Source organism: Lipophrys pholis, assembly GCF_963383615.2.
Source record: "Lipophrys pholis genome assembly, chromosome: 18".
Taxonomy (NCBI): domain Eukaryota; kingdom Metazoa; phylum Chordata; class Actinopteri; order Blenniiformes; family Blenniidae; genus Lipophrys; species Lipophrys pholis.
The window spans coordinates 8,128,849-8,148,490 of NC_137646.1; the positions used below are offsets into that span (position 1 = coordinate 8,128,849).

The 19,642-nt window shown below is 42.7% G+C and overlaps 1 protein-coding gene across 1 annotated transcript in view; it reads right to left on the reverse strand.

Moving 5' to 3' along the window:
• The window catches only part of adam19a (ADAM metallopeptidase domain 19a), a 122,323-nt gene extending 103,967 nt beyond the window's left edge, over positions 1-18,356 (reverse strand). Inside the window, exons 1-2 of the mRNA XM_080485975.1 lie at positions 18,181-18,356; positions 4,897-4,976 (exon numbers count right to left, since the gene is read on the reverse strand). Of these exons, the coding sequence (XP_080342101.1) occupies positions 4,897-4,976; positions 18,181-18,304 (204 nt within the window). The 5' untranslated portion in view covers positions 18,305-18,356. The remainder of the gene's footprint in view (positions 1-4,896; positions 4,977-18,180) is intronic.
• Positions 18,357-19,642: the final 1,286 nt, after the last annotated feature.

The window sequence follows — 19,642 nt, forward strand, 5'->3', positions numbered from 1 at the left end:
TGTGGTCCAAATCTGTTCCTTCCCCTGCTTCATTGTGAGACCAAAAGGCTTGCTTCATTTAGTATGTGTGTCTGAACACACCTCCAGAATGTTTTTTTGATATATATTTAAAAGCAAATTTATTATTATTAACTTGTTGATATGTGTTATGATTTGGAGATGGGAAATAAGTATTCAGGACAGTGTTAAGCTCTGCAGATTCCCTTAAAGATATATTGGAAAAGATGAATATAATCACAGTACTCAATTGTCTCCTGACTTATTCAACTAAAGGACTGATGTATTTTATTACACTACGCAGCACAAGTTGGAGACTGCCTTTTGAAAGCCTCTGTTTTGGCCCTGAAGGGTCTTCAAAATGTGAAGTCACCACAAATTCAGCTGTCAGCCTCCAGACATGGACAGTGAGCGAATACAGATCTGTTTAGCACAATCATAGACAAACTTTTCTTTTCCTCCCTGAATATTTTCCAGTGCTGTTCTGCCTCCACACAGCCTGTATTACTGTGCTGAGACATGTCAGAATCAGACTGTTTAGAGAGTTTAGAGTTCAGATGGGGTATTTAGTAAATGTTGCACTCTGGAAGTTGTTTTAAAAAAAAGTGCCATTTTCATCAACTTAAAGGTGAAAAGGCAAAAACTGCCCAAATGGCATAAATGGGGCCAGATTTACTCCATCCTCAGTAACTTGTATGGATTTTTTTTGCCATGGATCAGGCAATTGTCTGTTAATGAATATGGCATTACATTTAACGGTCCAGTTTGCATTTGGGTTACACCGATTAAGGCACGAGAATAAACGTTTATCATTACAGATTGTGCTATTTTCTTTTAAACTTCTGAGTTTGTTTCTGCAGATGTGTTGAATGCAGTCCTGGAATAACATATGAGGAGGACAAATCTTATTTCAGAAGACGTCCTCACAGGAATCATCATCCCAATGTTTAAAATCTCAAAACTCGGGCTGTCAATGTTAGCGCGTTAACGTGGATTAAAAACGTTCACCGTTTGACAGCACTACTCAAAATGCATTTGAATATGAATCAGTTGAAAATCCATCTGAGCTCCATCATGAAACTGCTAAATGTTGTGTGGATTTTAGCTGAATGAGTCAGAAACTGTGCAGATTGAGATTCATTTGAAACAAATTCTTTTTTTTAAAAAGCGGCATTGAGTCTCTTGCTTCCTCCACTGAGAACGTTCCCATTTCTCCCATTTGGAGATGAAAAGTATTGTCTATTCATGTATTTAGTTTAATTTGACATACCAGAGCCTTTGAACATCCTTTGTGCCTGAAGGTCGTAAAGCAAGACCGAAAGGGAATCATAACTAGATTAGTTTGGTAAACTCAGACAAAAGTCAGTTTGAAAATGAATTTAATAGCTGAGAAAACCTAATGCACTTATTTGACTGAAAACATTTGTTTTGGTGTTTCGGGGGAGGCTATTCTGTCTCGAGTTATCATTCTGCAGTGAAATGTTGTGGCAGTTCTTGAAAAACATCCTTGCTGAAGCCAGCGAGTATCATTACCATGACTGTGTGACGTGAATGCAGAAGCTCATCTGCATAAAGAGTACCAGAGACAAGATTCTTCCACATAGTGTCAACAGCAGGCGTAGCTCAATGTGTTCACCCACTAATCCCGCAGGGCTGAAAGTCACAGCCGTCTGCGGAGTGCATGCCTGGAGAGAGATAATCTAATCACCAGGCAGGCTGGAAGGTAGAGATGCAAAACTCTGACGGGACAGGGAGATTAATAAAAAGCAACACAGATGATAAATAAGCAAAGGAACGGAGACTGAATTTAAAGTGTTAGTTGGGGTGCCCATCCCTATCCCTGTAGAGTCCTTGTCCTGCATGTTGCCAGTGATGAGCCTGTCAATGCAATCAGGTGTGTTGAAACAGGCAGAGAGTTAAACATGCAGGACAGGGGCTCTCCAGGAATAGGGAGGGGCACTCCTGTAATTGTCACTTAAAAAAGATTAACAGAAGCAAAAGAGTTTTGCGGTCTAGAGGTCTTGCAGCAAGGAGTTGACACATACAGAATACGAATACAGAGACAAGTGAAAAACAAGTTAGAATGGATTTTTTTTCACAAGGAGTGAAATGTACTTATCAGGACAGTTTGATGGCGATGTCTGCATTCCCCAAACAGTGGTCAGTTTACAGTCTGGGAGTTGGTTCATTGGGGGGGTCACAACCTCATCTGGTTGGGTTTGCTTTCACACTACACTTCTGAGAGCGAATCAAACCGCCTGGACATCCTCATGCAATTACAACAGCTGCTCGTTGCTGCTTTAACGCCGAGCATGGTTAAGAAGGAACCCAGCTCACTGATTGGTCCGGACCGAAAGCATACTCCAGATTTCAATCCCATATAATTTTCCATTTCCAGTTAACTGGTCATCTTGGTGGGCCCAAACTAATTATCCAGAGTAAACAGCAATGTGTATCTGGAAACCTGATCTTTATAACGCCAGCGCACCATCAGGATTAGGATGAAAAGTTTTTATATGTTGAACCCAAAAACTCATAAATGTCCTCTCCAGTCAAGAAACGTCCAATGACAAATGCTGTGATGCAGGTACATCTCACAAATTTAGAATATCATGAAAATGTTCAATATTTTTTGTCCCTCATTTCAGAAAGTCAAACTCATATATGATATAGGCTCATGACACAGATTGAAATTTTTCAAGCCTTTATTTTTTTGAAATGTTGATGATGATGGCTTACAGAGAGTGAAAACCCAAAATTCAGTGTCTCAGAAAATTTGAATATTACATAAGATCAAGAAAAAAAGGATATTTTAAACACACATGTAAGGCTTCTGAAAAAGTGTGTTCATTTCTCTGCACTCAATACTTGGTTGCTCCTTTTGCATGAATGACTGCGTCTTAGCGGCGTGGCCTGGAGGCCATCAACCTGTGGCACTGCTCAGGGGTAATGAAGCCCAGGTTGCTTTGATCGCAGCATTCAGGTCATCTGCATTGTTGGTCTGGTGTCTCTCACCGTCCTCTTGACCATAGAACAGAGGTTCTCTCAGGGGTTCAGCTCAGGCCAGTCTGCTGGCCAGTCCAGCACAGTAACACCAGGGTCATTAAAGCAGCTTCTGGTACCTTTGGCAGTGGGCAGGTGCCAAGTCCTGCTGGAAAATTAAATCAGCATCTCCATCAAGCTTGTCAGCAGAAGGAAACATGAAGAGCTCTAAAGTTTCCTGCTGGATGCTGCGTTGACTGTGAACTTCAGAAAATCCAGTGGAGGGACAGCAGCAGAGGACATGGCAGCTCAAATCATCACAGACGGAGGAAACTTCACACTGGACTTCAAGCAACCTGGATTCTGAGCCTCTCCACTCTTCCTCCACACTCTGGGACCCTGATCTCCAAATGAGATCAAAATGTACTTTCATGTGAAAAAAGGACTTTGGACCACTGAGCAACAGTCCAGTTCTTTTCCTCCACAGTCCAGGTGAGACGCTTCTGACTTGGTCTCTTGTTCAGGAGTGTCTTGACCCCAGGAAGCCACATTCGGATCCCATGTCTAGGATTGGTCAGTGCTTCGTGGCTCTTGATGTGCTGACTCCAGCCTCAGTTCGTCCTTGTTCAGCATTTTGCTGGACAATCCTCTCCAGGCTGCACTCCTCCCTATTGCTGCTGCAGCTTTTCCTTCCACTCCACCTTCTCTGAACATGTTGGATCCAGCACTCTGTGAACAAGCAGCTTCTTTAGCAAGGACCTTTAGTGGAGGGTGTCAATGACTGTCTTCTGGACATCTGTCCAGTCAGCAGTCTTCCCCATGATTGTGTGGCCTACTGACCCAGACTGAGACCATTTAAAGGCTCAGGAAACCTTTGCAGGGGTTTTGACTTCATTAGCTGATGAGGGTGAGACACCAGGACTTTATAAAAACTGAACTTTTCCACAATATTCTAATTTTCTGAGACACTGAATTTTGGGTTTTCACTCTCTGTAAGTCATCATCATCAACATTTCAAGAAACAAAGGCTTAAATATTTCACTCTATGTGTCATGAGTCTATATCATTTATGAGTTTGACTTTCTGAAAAGAGTGACAAAGAATATTGAACATTTTCATGATGTTCTAATTTTTTGAGATGTACCTGGAAATGTTCTGTATAAACATTTAGAATGTGCCGTGGATGTTTGTCCATCCTTCTTCCCCACCTCCCCTCCCTGTCCAGTTCTGAGTCTTAGAGTCCTGGACCTGATCCCAGGTAACAAGGTGTGAAGTCAGTCCATCACACGACAAATGCAGAGAAACACACAGCGACCGGACATGTAGAGTCTCACACACACTTACATGCCCACACACACAGGGCATTATGTTATAATAATATTAACTTTGAAGTGACCTGACCAGCTGGAACCTGACTTCACTCACTGTTAGTTCAGATCATGTGTGTGTATGTGTGTGTGTGTGTGTGTGTGTGTGTGTGTGTGTGTGTGTGTGTGTGTGTGTGTGTGTGTGTGTGTGTGTGTGTGTGTGTGTGTGTGTGTGTGTGTGTGTGTGTGTGTGTGTGTGTGTGTGTGTGTGTGAGTGTGTGAGAGAGAGACCGAACAGACTAAATATCTGACATTCATCCAGCAGCGATTTACACAGAAACATGCAGACTTCTGCACAAAATCATTCAATCAAACTATAAAGCCTACAGAGGGATAAAGAATTATAATTATAGTCACTTTATACAAACACACATCCCTGTTTCATACCAAACTGGCTGACCAGGCTTCCCTCAGAGTGAAATGCTGCTCCACATTATTCTGGTATGTGTGCTAAACAGTACAAAGTCATCAAATCAGAAGCACAGTTGTCAAACAGTTATAGACAGCTTCATTAAACATCCAAAGGCAGAACATCGATAGGACATCTGACCTCTGAGCTCGTCTCTGAGTCTCTCCTGGATCGGCCTTGAGAAATCCACCGCGCGGTGATCGTCCTCCGTCTAAGCGGCTCTGCAGGACACAAAGCAGCAGGGACATAAATGTGATGGAGCCCTGCTTCCACATTACTGGAAACTTCACAATGTCAGACAGAAAAGCACAGCTGAATGATCACTGTGACACACCGTTATAAAATCTCAATCTGCCAAGACCAAGCACATGAGGATGAAGCTGCGACATGATGAATTGAACTGTCATCACCGTGAGTTACATCAATAAAAAGTAGACAAGATTATGAAAGAGAACATAGCTTCTGCACAGAGGAACCAAAGATAGCGAGCCGTCAGAGGAATTCCTGTAGAAAGTCACTTTTAGCAGTTTTTAGCAGTTCTATTAGCCAGACATCTTTTAAAATGGCAAACAAAAGAAGTTAAGGTAAATGTATCTATATCTAATTCATGTCCGATGATTTAGAAGTAAAATACACGATAACATGTTGACACAACACACGTGCGCATGTGTGCACATGTTTGTGTGTGTGTGTGTGTGTGTGTGTGTGTGTGTGTGTGTGTGTGTGTGTGTGTGTGTGTGTGTGTGTGTGTGTGTGTGTGTGTGTGTGTGTGTGTGTGTGTGTGTGTGTGTGTGTGTGTGTGTGTGTGTGTGTGTATGTGTGTGTTGAAGCACAGCATCGTACCTGACACACCTGATCATTACCTGACTGTGTGAGTGACACTCATGCAGGAGAAGAATGTGAACATACAGTCGTTTTGAATAGTTTGGTCACCCCTCGGGGGCTGCATGATAATTAACCCTGTCTTTACAGAAACCTAAAGACAGGGTTACGGTGGCATGTCATTCATGTTTTGGCTTTCTCCACGGGAAACCCTCGATGGAACAGTCAAGCAACATAAAGTATCATGCAGTTTTCTTTTCACCGAAGCACTTCCAGCTTGAAATACCACATTAATGTGACACAAACGTTAGTTTGGATTCTGCTGACTGTTCTCAGTTGCAGCAACATTGCAAATAAGATGCGGTCAGCTCTCCTGTCGGGCAATGTCAACGAGGGGTAGGTGGTAGAAACGGTATGAATTTGGCCCACCACAGAGATTTTGACCGTACCGGCAGAAGAAGCCTTCACATCCCAAACAGAGTAGTTTGAGGTGCAAAGGCCCATTTGGACAAGACAGCTTTAGTTTGGGAAAAGGTGCTATAGACTGATGAAACAAAGACGGAGATATTTGGGCATAAGAAGTGGTGTTATGGATAGAGGCCACTCCAAGAAAAAACACTTGGTACCCATTTTAATATTTGGTGGAGGTATAGGAAGCGTCTAGTGGCTTTTATTTTTGCAAAAGAGAAGCTGTGCTGCATTTTGATGTGATTTTTCTGTTGGGATGCCCAAATTTATGCACTTATCTAATTTTGTTTTGATGCATATTGTGTATTTTCTCTTGATCCAGTAAAGCTTGTTTCACTATTGATAAATTACAGTGTCCAATGATTTATAAATGAAAATCATGGAAGTTCTTTTTCATTAAACTTTATAGTGTATAAAAAACATCCTATACTTTCATCCATCGATGGCTTTTACTGTCGATAACAAGAGTTCAGGCTCAATCCCCATCTGGTCAAAGTGTTCTTGAGCAAGACACTGAACTGCTCCCAGTGCTCCCATACTGGTCAAAACATTTACAGTTAAAGTCAAATCGTAGACTTCCTGTTGGGTTTAAAGTGTAAGTGTGTGTTCTGATGTGCTTCATATCCCTACCAGTCTCAAGGAACATGTCACAACGTTTGGGGCCGTGGTACCTGAAAATATAATGCCGTTAACTTCCTGTTACCAAGAGGTGGTGCTATTACTATTTCAGTATTGGGTCGTGTGGAGCCGAGTTATAAACACTTCGACTTCCATGGCAAAATATTGAAATTCACTGTTCCGCCACAGACAGCACCATGTTCTCCATGAATCGTCATCAGCGAGTCAAGGTCTATGTCACCACATTTGAAGTTAAATTGGGCGGTGGGTACATCAAAGTGTCAAAAAAGATTAAATTGCTGATACCACAAGGTGGCACTATGACTGTGAATGGAGGTGATCAAGGCCCATTGACTTTTGATTAACATGGATCATTGCACCTCTTGGTGCTCAGACCCAAATAATGGCACAGATATTGAGAAACCACTATTTCTCTCAAGTATAAAGTCCACTATAAAGTCTCAAGCTTTATCTTAGGAGGCAGATTTGATTAGACAGCAGCACAGTTGAGAGAATAATGGCTCTAATCTCCAGCAGGTAAGGATCTGTGCGGGAGAACCAGATTGGCTTAGATGAATCATGAGCTCTCTCCAAATTGACAAAAACAGGACTCTTCAAGAGTGATTCATATGCATTATGTCCTAGCCAGACTGTTTTAATTCAGCAGGGCAGAAGTGACCAGAGCAGTGGGCAGGTTTTCATTAGTTTTTTGTTTGTGGAAGATTAGATTAGATGCAGAAAATACTGGACAGTTCACCTATAAAGACTTAAAGAATTAATCAAATGTCCTCACAGAGACAATCGAGTGAAATGAGAGATGTAATCACTTTTTTCTTAAAGTTTACTGAATGAATAACAAACAGGGGCGACTGTGTCTCGGTTGGTTGAGCAGTCGTCTCTCAGTTGGTTGGGTTTTCAACCTGTCCTTGTGCAAGAGCCCCAAATCGCTCCCAACGGATTGAATGTCTTGCATGGCAGCCGCCTCCATGTGTGTGAATATCAATCAGATTTTCTGCAACACCACTTTGCAATGTCAAGGTCAAATGATGTTCTGTTGCTTCCAATTCTTTTGCGTTACTTGAACGCACTGTTAGAGTGAGTTGGCCTGTGATTGGCTGAGAGTGGGGAAGTGGGGCGGGGAGTGGAGTTCGCACTGGGCTAGCAGGCGGCTAAGGCAGCTTCAGGCCTCACAAGGATTGGTCCTTGGATGGTGACAAATCATCCCTGAACAATCATGCAACATACATACATACATACATACATACATACATACATACATACATACATACATACGCACGCACGCACGCACACACACACACACACACAGATACATACTAATAAATAAATACCTTCGCCCCAACGTTTGTTGGCGAAGGTTATGAAATCGATTTACCAAGGGTTTAGAAACCGATAGTCTTTACTTTTCTAAACCCAGTGAAGAGAATCAAATAAGGCACCATCGCACCATGAACACAGTATAACTTCATTATGCGTCCCTGCAGCCTCGTATTGTGGCTGCTTCAGAGGGCCCAATCAAGCACATAATGAGGAGATGGAAGAGGTGTCCACTGTGCATGGTATTGCTGCTGGATTAAACTCTTTTGATCCTTTTAGTGGAGGCTGGTGGAAAACCTGGATGATCTGTATTATGGGTCATGAACAAGATAAATAGATATTTTATATACTTTGAAACACAAGCTAACAGAAATATTTAAAGTTATATTTCAATAAGATTCTTACACAGACTGTTTTGATTTGTGTTTCTGTGAGAAATTGGTGAGTTTATTCTAATCAAACCAGATGTCTAAGGTATCGTCAACTGATGAAGGAGGGAACTTTAGTCATTTCTCTTCAGGAGCTCAGGAAATGTCTGGTTCACTGTCATGATTTTCAGTTTGAACAAAGGCATTGAAAAGTATTATTTTTTGTTTAATATTATGATTATTATAATATGATCAAATTCTGAGCAGGAATATAGATCGAAAATGTGTTTTACCTGAAAGGGACTAAGACAACAGGAGATACCGTTCAGTTCACAAAAGTATATCTTCAATTAAAAGTCAAAATGTGTTTGAAAAGAACCAACAAATATCTGAAAAGTAGTTGCGATGATTTAAATGTGGTAGCCACATTCCATTAGATCTGCTAATTTCCTCAACAATTTGCTCTTGATTTTTTATTTTAATTTTTTTAAAACCTTAATTTCTTACAACCCGTTGTTGGCTCCTACATCCTACCTGAAGAACTGGCAGAGACCCTGCAAGGACTACAGGGGCTCCACAGATTAACTCGTTCATTACAGGATGTGACTTATTTAGATCTAAATCACAGTGACTCCAGTAAGAAGAGATGGAAATGTAACCTGATCACTCAGAAGACCCAAACATACTGGACAACAAAACCTCATCTCACACTGGACAAACAACACAGAATTAAAAAAAAAAAAAAAAGGCAGCCACCTGAAATGGGTTCCAACAGTCATGAAGGAGTTCCCAGAAAAGCAAAGCACTTCTTGGCCCTTTTGCCTTCATTCTATGGTCCATCTCATCCCAAACCACCCGATTTGGGTTTCGGTCTGGCAACTAAACTCACACCTCCTCTCCCATGCGTCACTCTGGGAACCATGCATGTAGAAACCATCCGTTCACCTGGTCTGCATCACACTAAGGGGCCTTTCACATTGAGATAGTCCGGGACTCGGTTCACTTGGGAGGGAGGGAAGCCCAGAATTTTCACACCTTCATTTGGTTCAGGTGGCGTTCACATTCACTTTATAGACCAAACCAAACTGCCTGGAAAATGTCATGCAATAACAACAGCTCCTGGTTTGGGGGCACTGTCACCCAAAACAAACACTGACCAGACAGGAAGTGAAGAAGAAAGACGGCTCATTGATTGGTCCAGACCCAAACCCGAAGTCCTGCCTCTTTAGCCCATGGTGGCTAGGCTAGTCAGCTTGTGGCTAACGAGTAGCCACAAATAACCGCGATATATAGTCTTCAGACCAGATATCAATAAAGCCACGGTCCGACCGTGCTGTTTGTACCGGGACGGAACGAGGCGGGACGGGTTGTCGTGTGGCCCCACTGACAAAAGTTGTGGATGGTAGGGAAAAAAAACGTAACCACCGGTTACAATTTCTTGTCACCCCTCCGTTGAGGTACCTAGCACTGAGGAAGGGGTCTCACAACGCAGTTGTCTACTGATTGGTCAGTGACGATTGTCACTCAAGACTTGCCCACGATCTTTAAATATTTCATGAGCCGTAAACCCTCTGTTGTTGTTTACATACGCCGCTTTGCGCACACTGGTTGTTTTGTTGACTCAGTTTATTGAAACGTCGGCGCTACACAGCATCGCAGTCTTCCAACGAGGTGCAGACGCTCCTCTCAGTAACAGGACGAGGAGATTCAGCAGGAGCTGGATGCCGCTGTTCACAATGAGAACCTTTAAGCTGTGTCACAGAGAATGAAGGCTTAAAGCTTTACTCAGACAGCCGTATGAGCTGTGGCCAGCTTCCGCGTTCTTCTTCGCGCATCCTGTCATCCCGCCCGCTAGAAAGATTGTTTATAAACAAACAGACACTTCGCTTTTGAAGGGGACCACGGATCGCTTGTTAGCTCCGGTTCAGAGTTTATGGGACTGTTCACGTCACCAAAACAAAACGTTTTTTCCGTGAAGAGAATTCCAGTCCGGATCAAACTGAGGCATGTAAACACGGCCTAAGATACGGCCTAAGATCTTATGAGTCCAAATTTGGACTCATAAGATCAAAGCACAGATTTCCACTAGTCTAATGTCCATTTCTTCTGTTTGTCTGCTCGTTGCTTTTCCTGAGTAGTGGTTTTATAGCAGCTATTTGACCAAACCGGCCTGAGTGGTGCTGTCTCCTCTGAACAGTTGATGTAAAGATGTGTCTTGCACTCGAACTCTGGTATCTACCTGGGTTCTGTTCTGAGGTGCCTTTAACTTGCGATTTCTGAGGCTGGTGACTCGGATGAACTAATCCTCAGTAGCAGGGGTGACTCTTGGTCTTCCTTTCCTGTGAGCCAGATGGTTTTTGCGACTGCACTTGGAGACACATTCAGAGTTTTTCAATTTTTCGGACTGATTGATCTTCAGTTCTTGAAGTATTGATGGGCTGTCATTTCTCCTTACTTTGCTGATTGGTTCTTGCCATAATATGAATTCTAACAGTCATCACATAGGGCTGTCAGCTGTGTACCAACCTGACTTGTTCACTACACAACTTAAGGCAAGAAATTCTACAAATGAACCCTGACAAGGCTCAGCTGTGAAGTAAAAACCCATTTCAGACGACCTCATGAAGCTCAGTGAGAGAAGGCCGAGGGTTTGCAGCACAATCAAAGGAAGGGTGGCAACTTTGAGGAATCTCAAATGTGAAACATGGTTGGAGCAATTACCACTGTTTCATTCACTGCACAATTCCATATTTGTTCTTTCATAGTTTTGATGCCTTCACTGAGAATCTACAATTTAAATGGTCAAGAAAACAAAGAAAAAACATTGAATGAAAAGATGTGTCCAAACTTATGACTGGTAATGCATATTGGTAGAAATCTTTTTTGAAAGCCACTAAGGGTGATGTACAAACTTTTAAGACTTCCCAAAATAAACCCCTGAATATCTGTCAGTGTCTTCGGTCTCTTCATATAATCCCTAAGTGGCTCCTGTGATCTTGATAGCAGAGCTGATCTGGATTGAACGTTATCAGCAGGTAAAGGAATAGAGCACTGACGTGAACCCACTGCTGTCTTCGTCTCATCAAAAGTTTCTCCGTCTCACAAAAAATACAACAAACAAAAAGATGTCTGGAAGGAAAAAGCTTTGAGAATGACTCTGCTGACCAAATGAGCCTTTCAAGGTTTAAGGTTACTTTATTTTGTACGCGTGGGTAGATTTGTGTCACAGATTATGTGACGCTTTTGGCACATCAAAATAAGAGAAAACACACAATGAACCGAACAAGCAGATACTTAGTCTAGTGACCAGAAAAACAAGACAAGTGTCAAAGTTCCGCCATTTCTAATTGATAAATAAGATCAAGAAGATAAAAAATAAACCACAATAAAAATCTTAGAGCAATAAAAGTATTCACTGACATAAAATCAGGATACCGGTCTTCAGCTAGTACCTGCAGGATGCGTGGCACACCGAGTACTTCTGTCAGAGGGATTTAACTACAGGGGGCCATGCAAACCACGACAGGCCTCTGAAAAGGTCCTATCATATATGCTCCAAACACTGGAGTCCCACCAGAGGTCCAAAAGCACTCGTCACCTCTTCCATTAAAAAAAGACTCATTTTCCACCATGCACATGTCCACAGAGGCTCAACATAGGACACATAGGCCAAGAAGTTCTACGGTGCATGCTCACTATGGCACTATGACTATGATTCAGTAGTACTTTGTAAAGTGATGCTGGTTGTGTTTCCCTCGGTGTAGTTTTATTGACATGTCCATGCTGTGTGATGTGCCCATGTATGCTTCCATTGGATCTGAGCTACGGAGCATCAGAAAGCATTCTTCCTCCCTGTGGTGTCCAAACACAAAACTGACATATAATCAGTCCAGTGGAGCAAAGCACAGACACATGAAGCCAACACTTTGAATATAAACCTGCACCAAACACATGAAACAAAAACCTCCTCTGAAAGTCTCAATCACTCCGACTGGAAAACACAGAAGCTACTTTATTTGTTGGAGTCGATCGTCCCCCGGCTCCATACATTTTTATCTGAGTTCTGAGACTTTCTCCCCAATTTACTACTGAGTTCAGATAAACTTATCATAGTGGGAGAATTTAACGTTCATGTAGATGTTGAACATGATCTGGGACGTCAGAGTGGACAGGCCTGCTAATCAGAGGCACCAGGGCCCGGTGTCCCTGATGGTTTAAAAGGTGTGCCATTAACGATCTCTCCCTCTCTCCTCTTCCTGGGACACCATGTCCACCGGCTGCGCTATCAACCATTGATCCGATTATTTTTGTAAATAGTTAATATATATATCCCGAGTAAATAATAAAAGACGTCTATTTTCATGCTGGTGTTGTCTCCCCCTTTTTGTTGTGGTCCGTTTGAGCCACGGGCCGTAACGGAGCCTCAACATTGCATTTAGTTTATTAATGAACACAACTAGATTTTCACAGAAGGGGAATAAACCCCCTCATTATTTTAATCACAGCCTCAATCTTGTCCTCACTTACGGTATTGACATTGATCAAGTCACAGTTTTTCTGCACAGCCCTCTGTTGGCAGATCAATTCCTCAACAAATCATTTGAATTTACATTAACTGGCTTTACAGCACCTGGGGGCGGAATTAAATATAGAAGATATCTATCAGACAATGCTGTGGCCCAATTCAAGAAAATAATCCCTACAATATTTATTCAATGACCTATTTGAGTCTTTCCAGTCAGGTTTTAGATTCATCATAGCACAGAGAAGCTCTGGTCAAAGTTACTAATGATCGTCTCGTAGCCTCAGACAAAGAACTGGTCTCTGTTCTGGTCCTATTAGATCTCAGTGCTGCATTGATTCTATTGATCAGAACATCCTATTACATAGGCTAGAACACATCATCGGGCTTAAAGATACAGCACTAAACTGGTTCCAATCATATTTATCGGACAGGTTCCACTTCGTTCATGTTCACGTTGACTCTTCAGCCCAGACTGCGGTTAAACATGGAGTTCCACAGGGTTCTGTCTCAGCTTGTCTTGAAGACATAAAGGTTGGATGAGTCGTAATTTCCTGCTTCTGAACTCAGATAAAACTGAAATGATTATATTTGGCCCAAAACATGTGAGAGAGAAATGATCTAAAGATCTAGTAACACTAGATGATATTACTTTGTCCTCCAGTACCACTGTGAGGAACCTGGGAGTTCTTTTGGACCAGGATTTATCCTTCAACTCCCACATTAAACATTTCTGCAGGACTGCCTTTTTTCACCTCCGTAATATTTCCAACATTAGAAACATGCTGACTCAGAGTGATGCTGAAAAAGTAATCCATCATTAGTTACTTCCAGAGTAACTATTGTAACTCCTTATTATCAGGGTGGAACAATAACTGCTTCAAAAGGCTTCAACTGATTCAAAATGCTGCAGCCAGAGTCGTGACAAGAACCAGCATCAGAGATCACCTCACTCCAATACTAACCTCGCTTCATTGGCTCCCTGTTCCATTCTCCAGACCTACATCTGCAAACAGCTCAGAAAAGCTCATTTCACTGGCGTTAATGTTGAAAATAATGAGGATTACTGTGTTCAGTGTGAGCTTGTAAAATGACTCTCATGGCACAGATACTTTATTGATATTAGAAAAGACAAACGGAAGCTTTGTACAGAGCGCATGGCGTCTATTTGCTACTGAGCTGCATGTTTATGTGAAAACAAACTGACACCATCAAAACCTGCAGCATTTCATTTAATCAATAATTCTCTGCGTAATCAGATGAGTCCCGGTTGGTTTTTACCTCCGTGTTTATAAAAGATGAGTGAAGTGAGGCAGACACCAGGATGTAGTCTTGTAAATCATTTGTAGTTTTCATTCAAAGCCCAAATAAAGGAATGAGCCCCAATGGTCCCGCCTCTACAGAAACCCTCAGGGTTGTTGGTGTGTTCAGCAGAGCTTTAGAGGCTGGAAGAGGCTCTGCATCGCGGCTCCTCAATGATCAGCTGCAGCTCAACACGACTTTGGACCACTGAATAAACCCCCGACACATCCACATGGAAATCCAACCTCCAGACACCAAAGCCCTGAAACATGAGGTCTATCAGGGTTTAAGAATGACTGGACAACATGATGAATGAGTTCATGTGTGCCTGAAAACAAGACGTCCAGGTTCTGTGTTCATTAGAAACGACCTGACTTCTCAGGGAAACATTTATAAGATGCAGTTAAATAATGGAAAATTAAAACAATCTAAAGCAAATGACTATTCAATGTTTTCTTTTCAAAAAGATCCAAATAAACTGAAAACGTAAATGAATATTTCCTAAATTAGGAAAACAGTTGTGAATTCTGTTATTATAATGTTGATCGTTATTCGGGTCGATACCACAAAAGTCCAGGCAAGATAAAGGAAAAAGACGAGAAATGGAAAAGAGGAGGAAAAAAAGAAGCGTGAGATGGAAAAAGGTCGAGGGAAGACAGGGAGCAGGTAGCACTCTCCCAAAATGAAAAACCGACAGTGACAATGAAACACTTTGTGTGGAAGGGAGTCGTTTCCGTTCATGTTTCCCCACTGGCGGCACTAAACGCTCTCATTTGCTGAGAAACGGTCACATTTAATAAAGCGTCAATGCAAAACTGCATTATGAGACAAAGCAAACTCAAATCACTCAAATCAGCAGTGAGACGACAGAAAGTCAGAAGCGTCAGAGCCCAGTATGACCAGTCCACCGGCAAAGCAAGGCAGCGCTCTCCACGGCGAACACGGAACTGAAAAAGGTTCTAGAATCACCGATGAGCTCCTGAGTCGGACTCCTGCGACTCTAGAGGGAGAATCTGTGCAGGACGAGCAGGAGTCAGTCTTTCTTCTTAAGTTAATGTGTTTAGATTTATTATCTGTAAAATGTGTTTTATTCTTCTAAAAGTCCCGCACTGGATTTCAACATGCACACTTTTCACATTTGATTTAGTTTCGCTCATTTTGAAAACGAGCCGGACTTTTAATTAGTAAATGAAAGAATTTTACATCGGCAGTCACACGTGTATTTCCAGTTACATGATAATGAATATTGTTTCTGAATTACGCTGAACTCATTTGATGTGACAGTCAGCTGGTACTGGCAGATCATGACAGAAGTACAATTCTACTAAAATACACGTCACACTAAACGGTTGGACATTATGGTCCTTTGCTTGGCCGGAGGTGGACGCTCGTATTGCTCGTCTTTCCATTTACTGAGGGGACATTTACAGACAGTGAAGCTTCTGTTCACTGTTTTCACTTCCGTGTCCTTGTGTTCCACAGTCAAACCTAAACGGTCCCACGGCGAGCGTCGGACTCCGCGTATCACCTGGACGGACTACTTTTTCTTCCGCGCTGCGCATGATCAGCTATCAGGAAAAAGCAGAGGGGGGTGAGTGGGCGGAGCCACAACGGTGACTGACCATTAACCCGGCGGGGAGGGATTTAATGTTGCGGCCTGACTCGGCCCGAGGAAGCAGAAACACAACACATCATGATCGATCTGTGCAGGGTGAACCGAACCCAACGTGTATCCAGAACTAGTGCAGCCCCACTGTGTACGGGAAGTACAGTGTTGTAACCAGTTGTTATAACCGTTCTCATCTCCCCCTCTGCAGCCCATAGTGACGTGACGATACCGATGGCAGCGCAGTTACGAGTCGTCACAGAGGAACACGACATGCGGAGGATGACACTTCCACCAAAACCGTGTCAGAACTTCTCAGAAATTGTTCAGACTTTGAAGTTACAAGGGGACTTTGGATTACTCTAATGAAGACCAAGGGGAATGTTTTTATTCTTTTTCATTTGCTCATGTTGGCCACCAGTTATACAGAAAAGAAAGGACATATATATATTGTTCTGTCTGTAATACTTTCATTTCATAATTTGACTTATTTGAATTTCAAAACAAAAGTTCACGTGAGCATTATTGTCTGCGGGTAAGTGCCGTGAGCCAACATCTCCTGATCAGGTAGCATTCAGCTGAAAATACTGTTTATATACTGTTTGACCGATGGCAGTTAATTAGTTCAATATGTATATATATAATATAATATAGGTATTATTACCCCAAATGTGTGCATGAGTCAATGCAAACAATGATTTGCAAGTTTATAAAGTATATCCTAGCTGGGAAAATTGTGTAGTTAATCAACTAAAAGTATCGTATTAAATCTACCCACACATTGTTCACTCAATTTAATTGTGTACATTCTAGATGTTGTTGTTTGTTTTACAGTGTAGAACCACAGAACAACGGAAACCGAATAAACTCCAAAATATAAAACCAAAAAAACAACAGCCCTGCAGAAACACACACACACACACACACACACACACACACACACACACACACACACACACACACACACACACACAAGACATTTCTACAGGTTAAGCTCTCCACAGCAGATAATGAAACATACAATCTGGTTTGAATGTTGCGTCCTGTCCTGTCCTGTCCTGTCCTGTCCTGTCCTGTCCTGTCCTGTCCTGGTCTGGTCTGTCGTCCTGCCTGCTTTTCTCTGGACTCGGCCTTTTATGGACGCCGACACACAACCGGCCCTAGAGGAGCTGAGCTGCGGAGACCCTGATGGTCTGCTTTAAAGCTAACCGGTCTCCAGCCCGGGTCTCAGACTCTGGTCCTGGAGGTTCCATATTGACGCCCTGTCCACTCGACAACCTCGTTTCATGTAACGCCATCATTTTTGGCGGCTCATCCGGACGGCGCTGCGTTGTAGGAGCCTGAAACAGGGCTGTTTTGAAAACGGGTTCCAGAGGGGAGGAATTTGAAAACGGCGCCTCGGCTTGACGTGTGGATGGACAAGATGCACACTTGGTTAAAATGATGATGTCGTCGCTCCGCCTCTCGACCCGATAACCTTGCGACCTTCTCCACAACGTCACTTAACAACAACAATGGCGGACGACACGCTCCAGACCGAGCTGCAGAAGCTGCTGACACTGTTTGGTTTAATAGAACCAGATGTGAGATTTGTCCGTTATTGCATGCTCCACGTCTTCCTCTCTGGTTTTGGTGTATTTCTGTGGCAGCGTTACAGTGCCACCTATAGGGCTGGCATATGTACTACATCCTTTTGAGTAGTTTTCATGGTGTCACCCGGACTCAGATGGTTCCTACACTGATGCTGTGTGGACTGAAAAGTTTTAAAGAACTGCGGGAAGGAAAAGAAAACACTGTTTTGGCTTGTGTGGACATGATCTTTAGACTGAGGTATGTGGAGGGAGAGAAACATCTCAAACATGCAAGATGGGGAGATCTTCAGTCCAGGAGACTGAAATCTGCTGGTAACTGGACAACATATCTGCTTTACTTCAGAGATCAAGATATCTCAATAATCCAACTGGAATTGAATAAGATGTCAGAACTGAGGAATGTGAAGCAGAGGTCTGCCCCCTCCTCCTCCTCTAACCGGGCTGGGGGGGACAGATGTTGGCTAAAGGACAGATGTTGGCTAAAGGACAGATGTTGGGTGACAACAGAACAGTTATGTAGAGTTATTCTGAGGACACCGGTGAAGGGTTTCCTTTGTTTTATGAATAACATGATAATAAATCAGCCACATACTAAACAGATTCTCGAGCTCACAGCCTTTTGCCTCCATCTCACACCAACATTCACGAAAAGTTCTTCGCCCTGAGAAAACATCTGGATCAGACAGAAGAACTGGGTCTGTCCTGGACCAGACTTCCCAGCCTGTTTTTTCACTCCCTCGCTTCAACGTGCAACTGGTGCGTAAGTTTGGCGAGCTGTGCCGTGTCTCTGACCTGGGTCTGCAGGCTGTCCGCTGGCTGGGTCCCCCGCGCCGATCAGCACGAGCAGCAGAACCACAACACATCCACATGTGGCGACGGAGATCTGAGCATCTTTCTGCCTGTGTTTACTGTACATCCCTGTAAGCCTCGGTGCCTCCGGCCGTCGCCCTTCCCTCTCCGCTCCTCCGCACAATGAGCCGGAGTCTCCGAGTCTCCCCTCCCACACACCGACCCGCACCGCGTCACAGCGCGCAGCAGCACTTCCGCTCCCCGCCACAATAAAACACAACCCTGAGCACCACTTCCGCTCTCTTCCACAGTAAAACACAGCCCGAAGCGCCACTTCCGCTCCCCGCCACAATAAAACACAACCCTGAGCACCACTTCCGCTCTCTTCCACAATAAAACAAAACATTCAAGTCCAATAATTAAATACTAACACAGAGGACAGACTGTGATTTTAATGGTCTACTCAAACTGTATTGCCATGACTGCCAATATATACAACATATATACAATTAGACAGCTTGCCACCCCCCCCCCCGCTCAGAAAGAAAAAAATACTAAATATATTAATAAACTGGAATACTGTCCAATATGTTTATGCCAACCAGCGAACAATGAGCTGTGAACTGAATGTGTGTCCTTTTCTCTAACTAATCTTCAACACAAGAACAGATTTCTCTTCCTCGTGTGTAGAAACAGCCTGGGACTGTGGAGACAGCGCCCCCCCGAGGAGGCGGGTTTAGTAGCACTTCATCATTTACTGATAAACAATATAAGTGAATGAATTCGCTAAAGTCAGTTCTGGTTGATGATGTAGAGATCAGTGTTGCCACAGTTACCTTGAAAAAGTAATCTGATTACTGAGCACTAGTTACTCCTTCAAAAGGTGTTTTCAAAAGTAACTTCACTGATTACTTGTTTTCAAAAGTAACTGTTGGCTTACAATTTACTTTAGTAGTTACTTGCAGCCGCTGCCGACAACACCCCCCATCATGTCAACATAAAAATGACAACTGGTTTTGCTAAAACTCGTCCACTCTCCTCCACTTACTGGTTTTGCACTAAAGTCTAAGAATTTAAAAAAAAATTTAAGTGGTTTATTTAGATTTTTTCATGTGTGAACAAAATAATCTGTCAGGTTATTTTGATATATACACCAATAGAACATGTACGTATTATAGTTGTACTTACTTGTTTTACTAAAAAGCAGTGTGATGTGATTCAGCCAATCGGTGCCGCGGAGGCATGAACCTTTGAATGTACCAAGTCCTTGAGAGCATAATTTTCCTGATTACTGCGTAACTTACTTATAGTAACAAAACATGGAGCAGTTTTTACAAATAAATGTGACAAAATCATTGATGCCTTCCCTCTAAATCACAACAACCAACGTATCGTTTTATTAAGACATCTACTACTACTACTACTTCTAACTTTATTTATAGAGCACTTTAAAAACAACACAGTG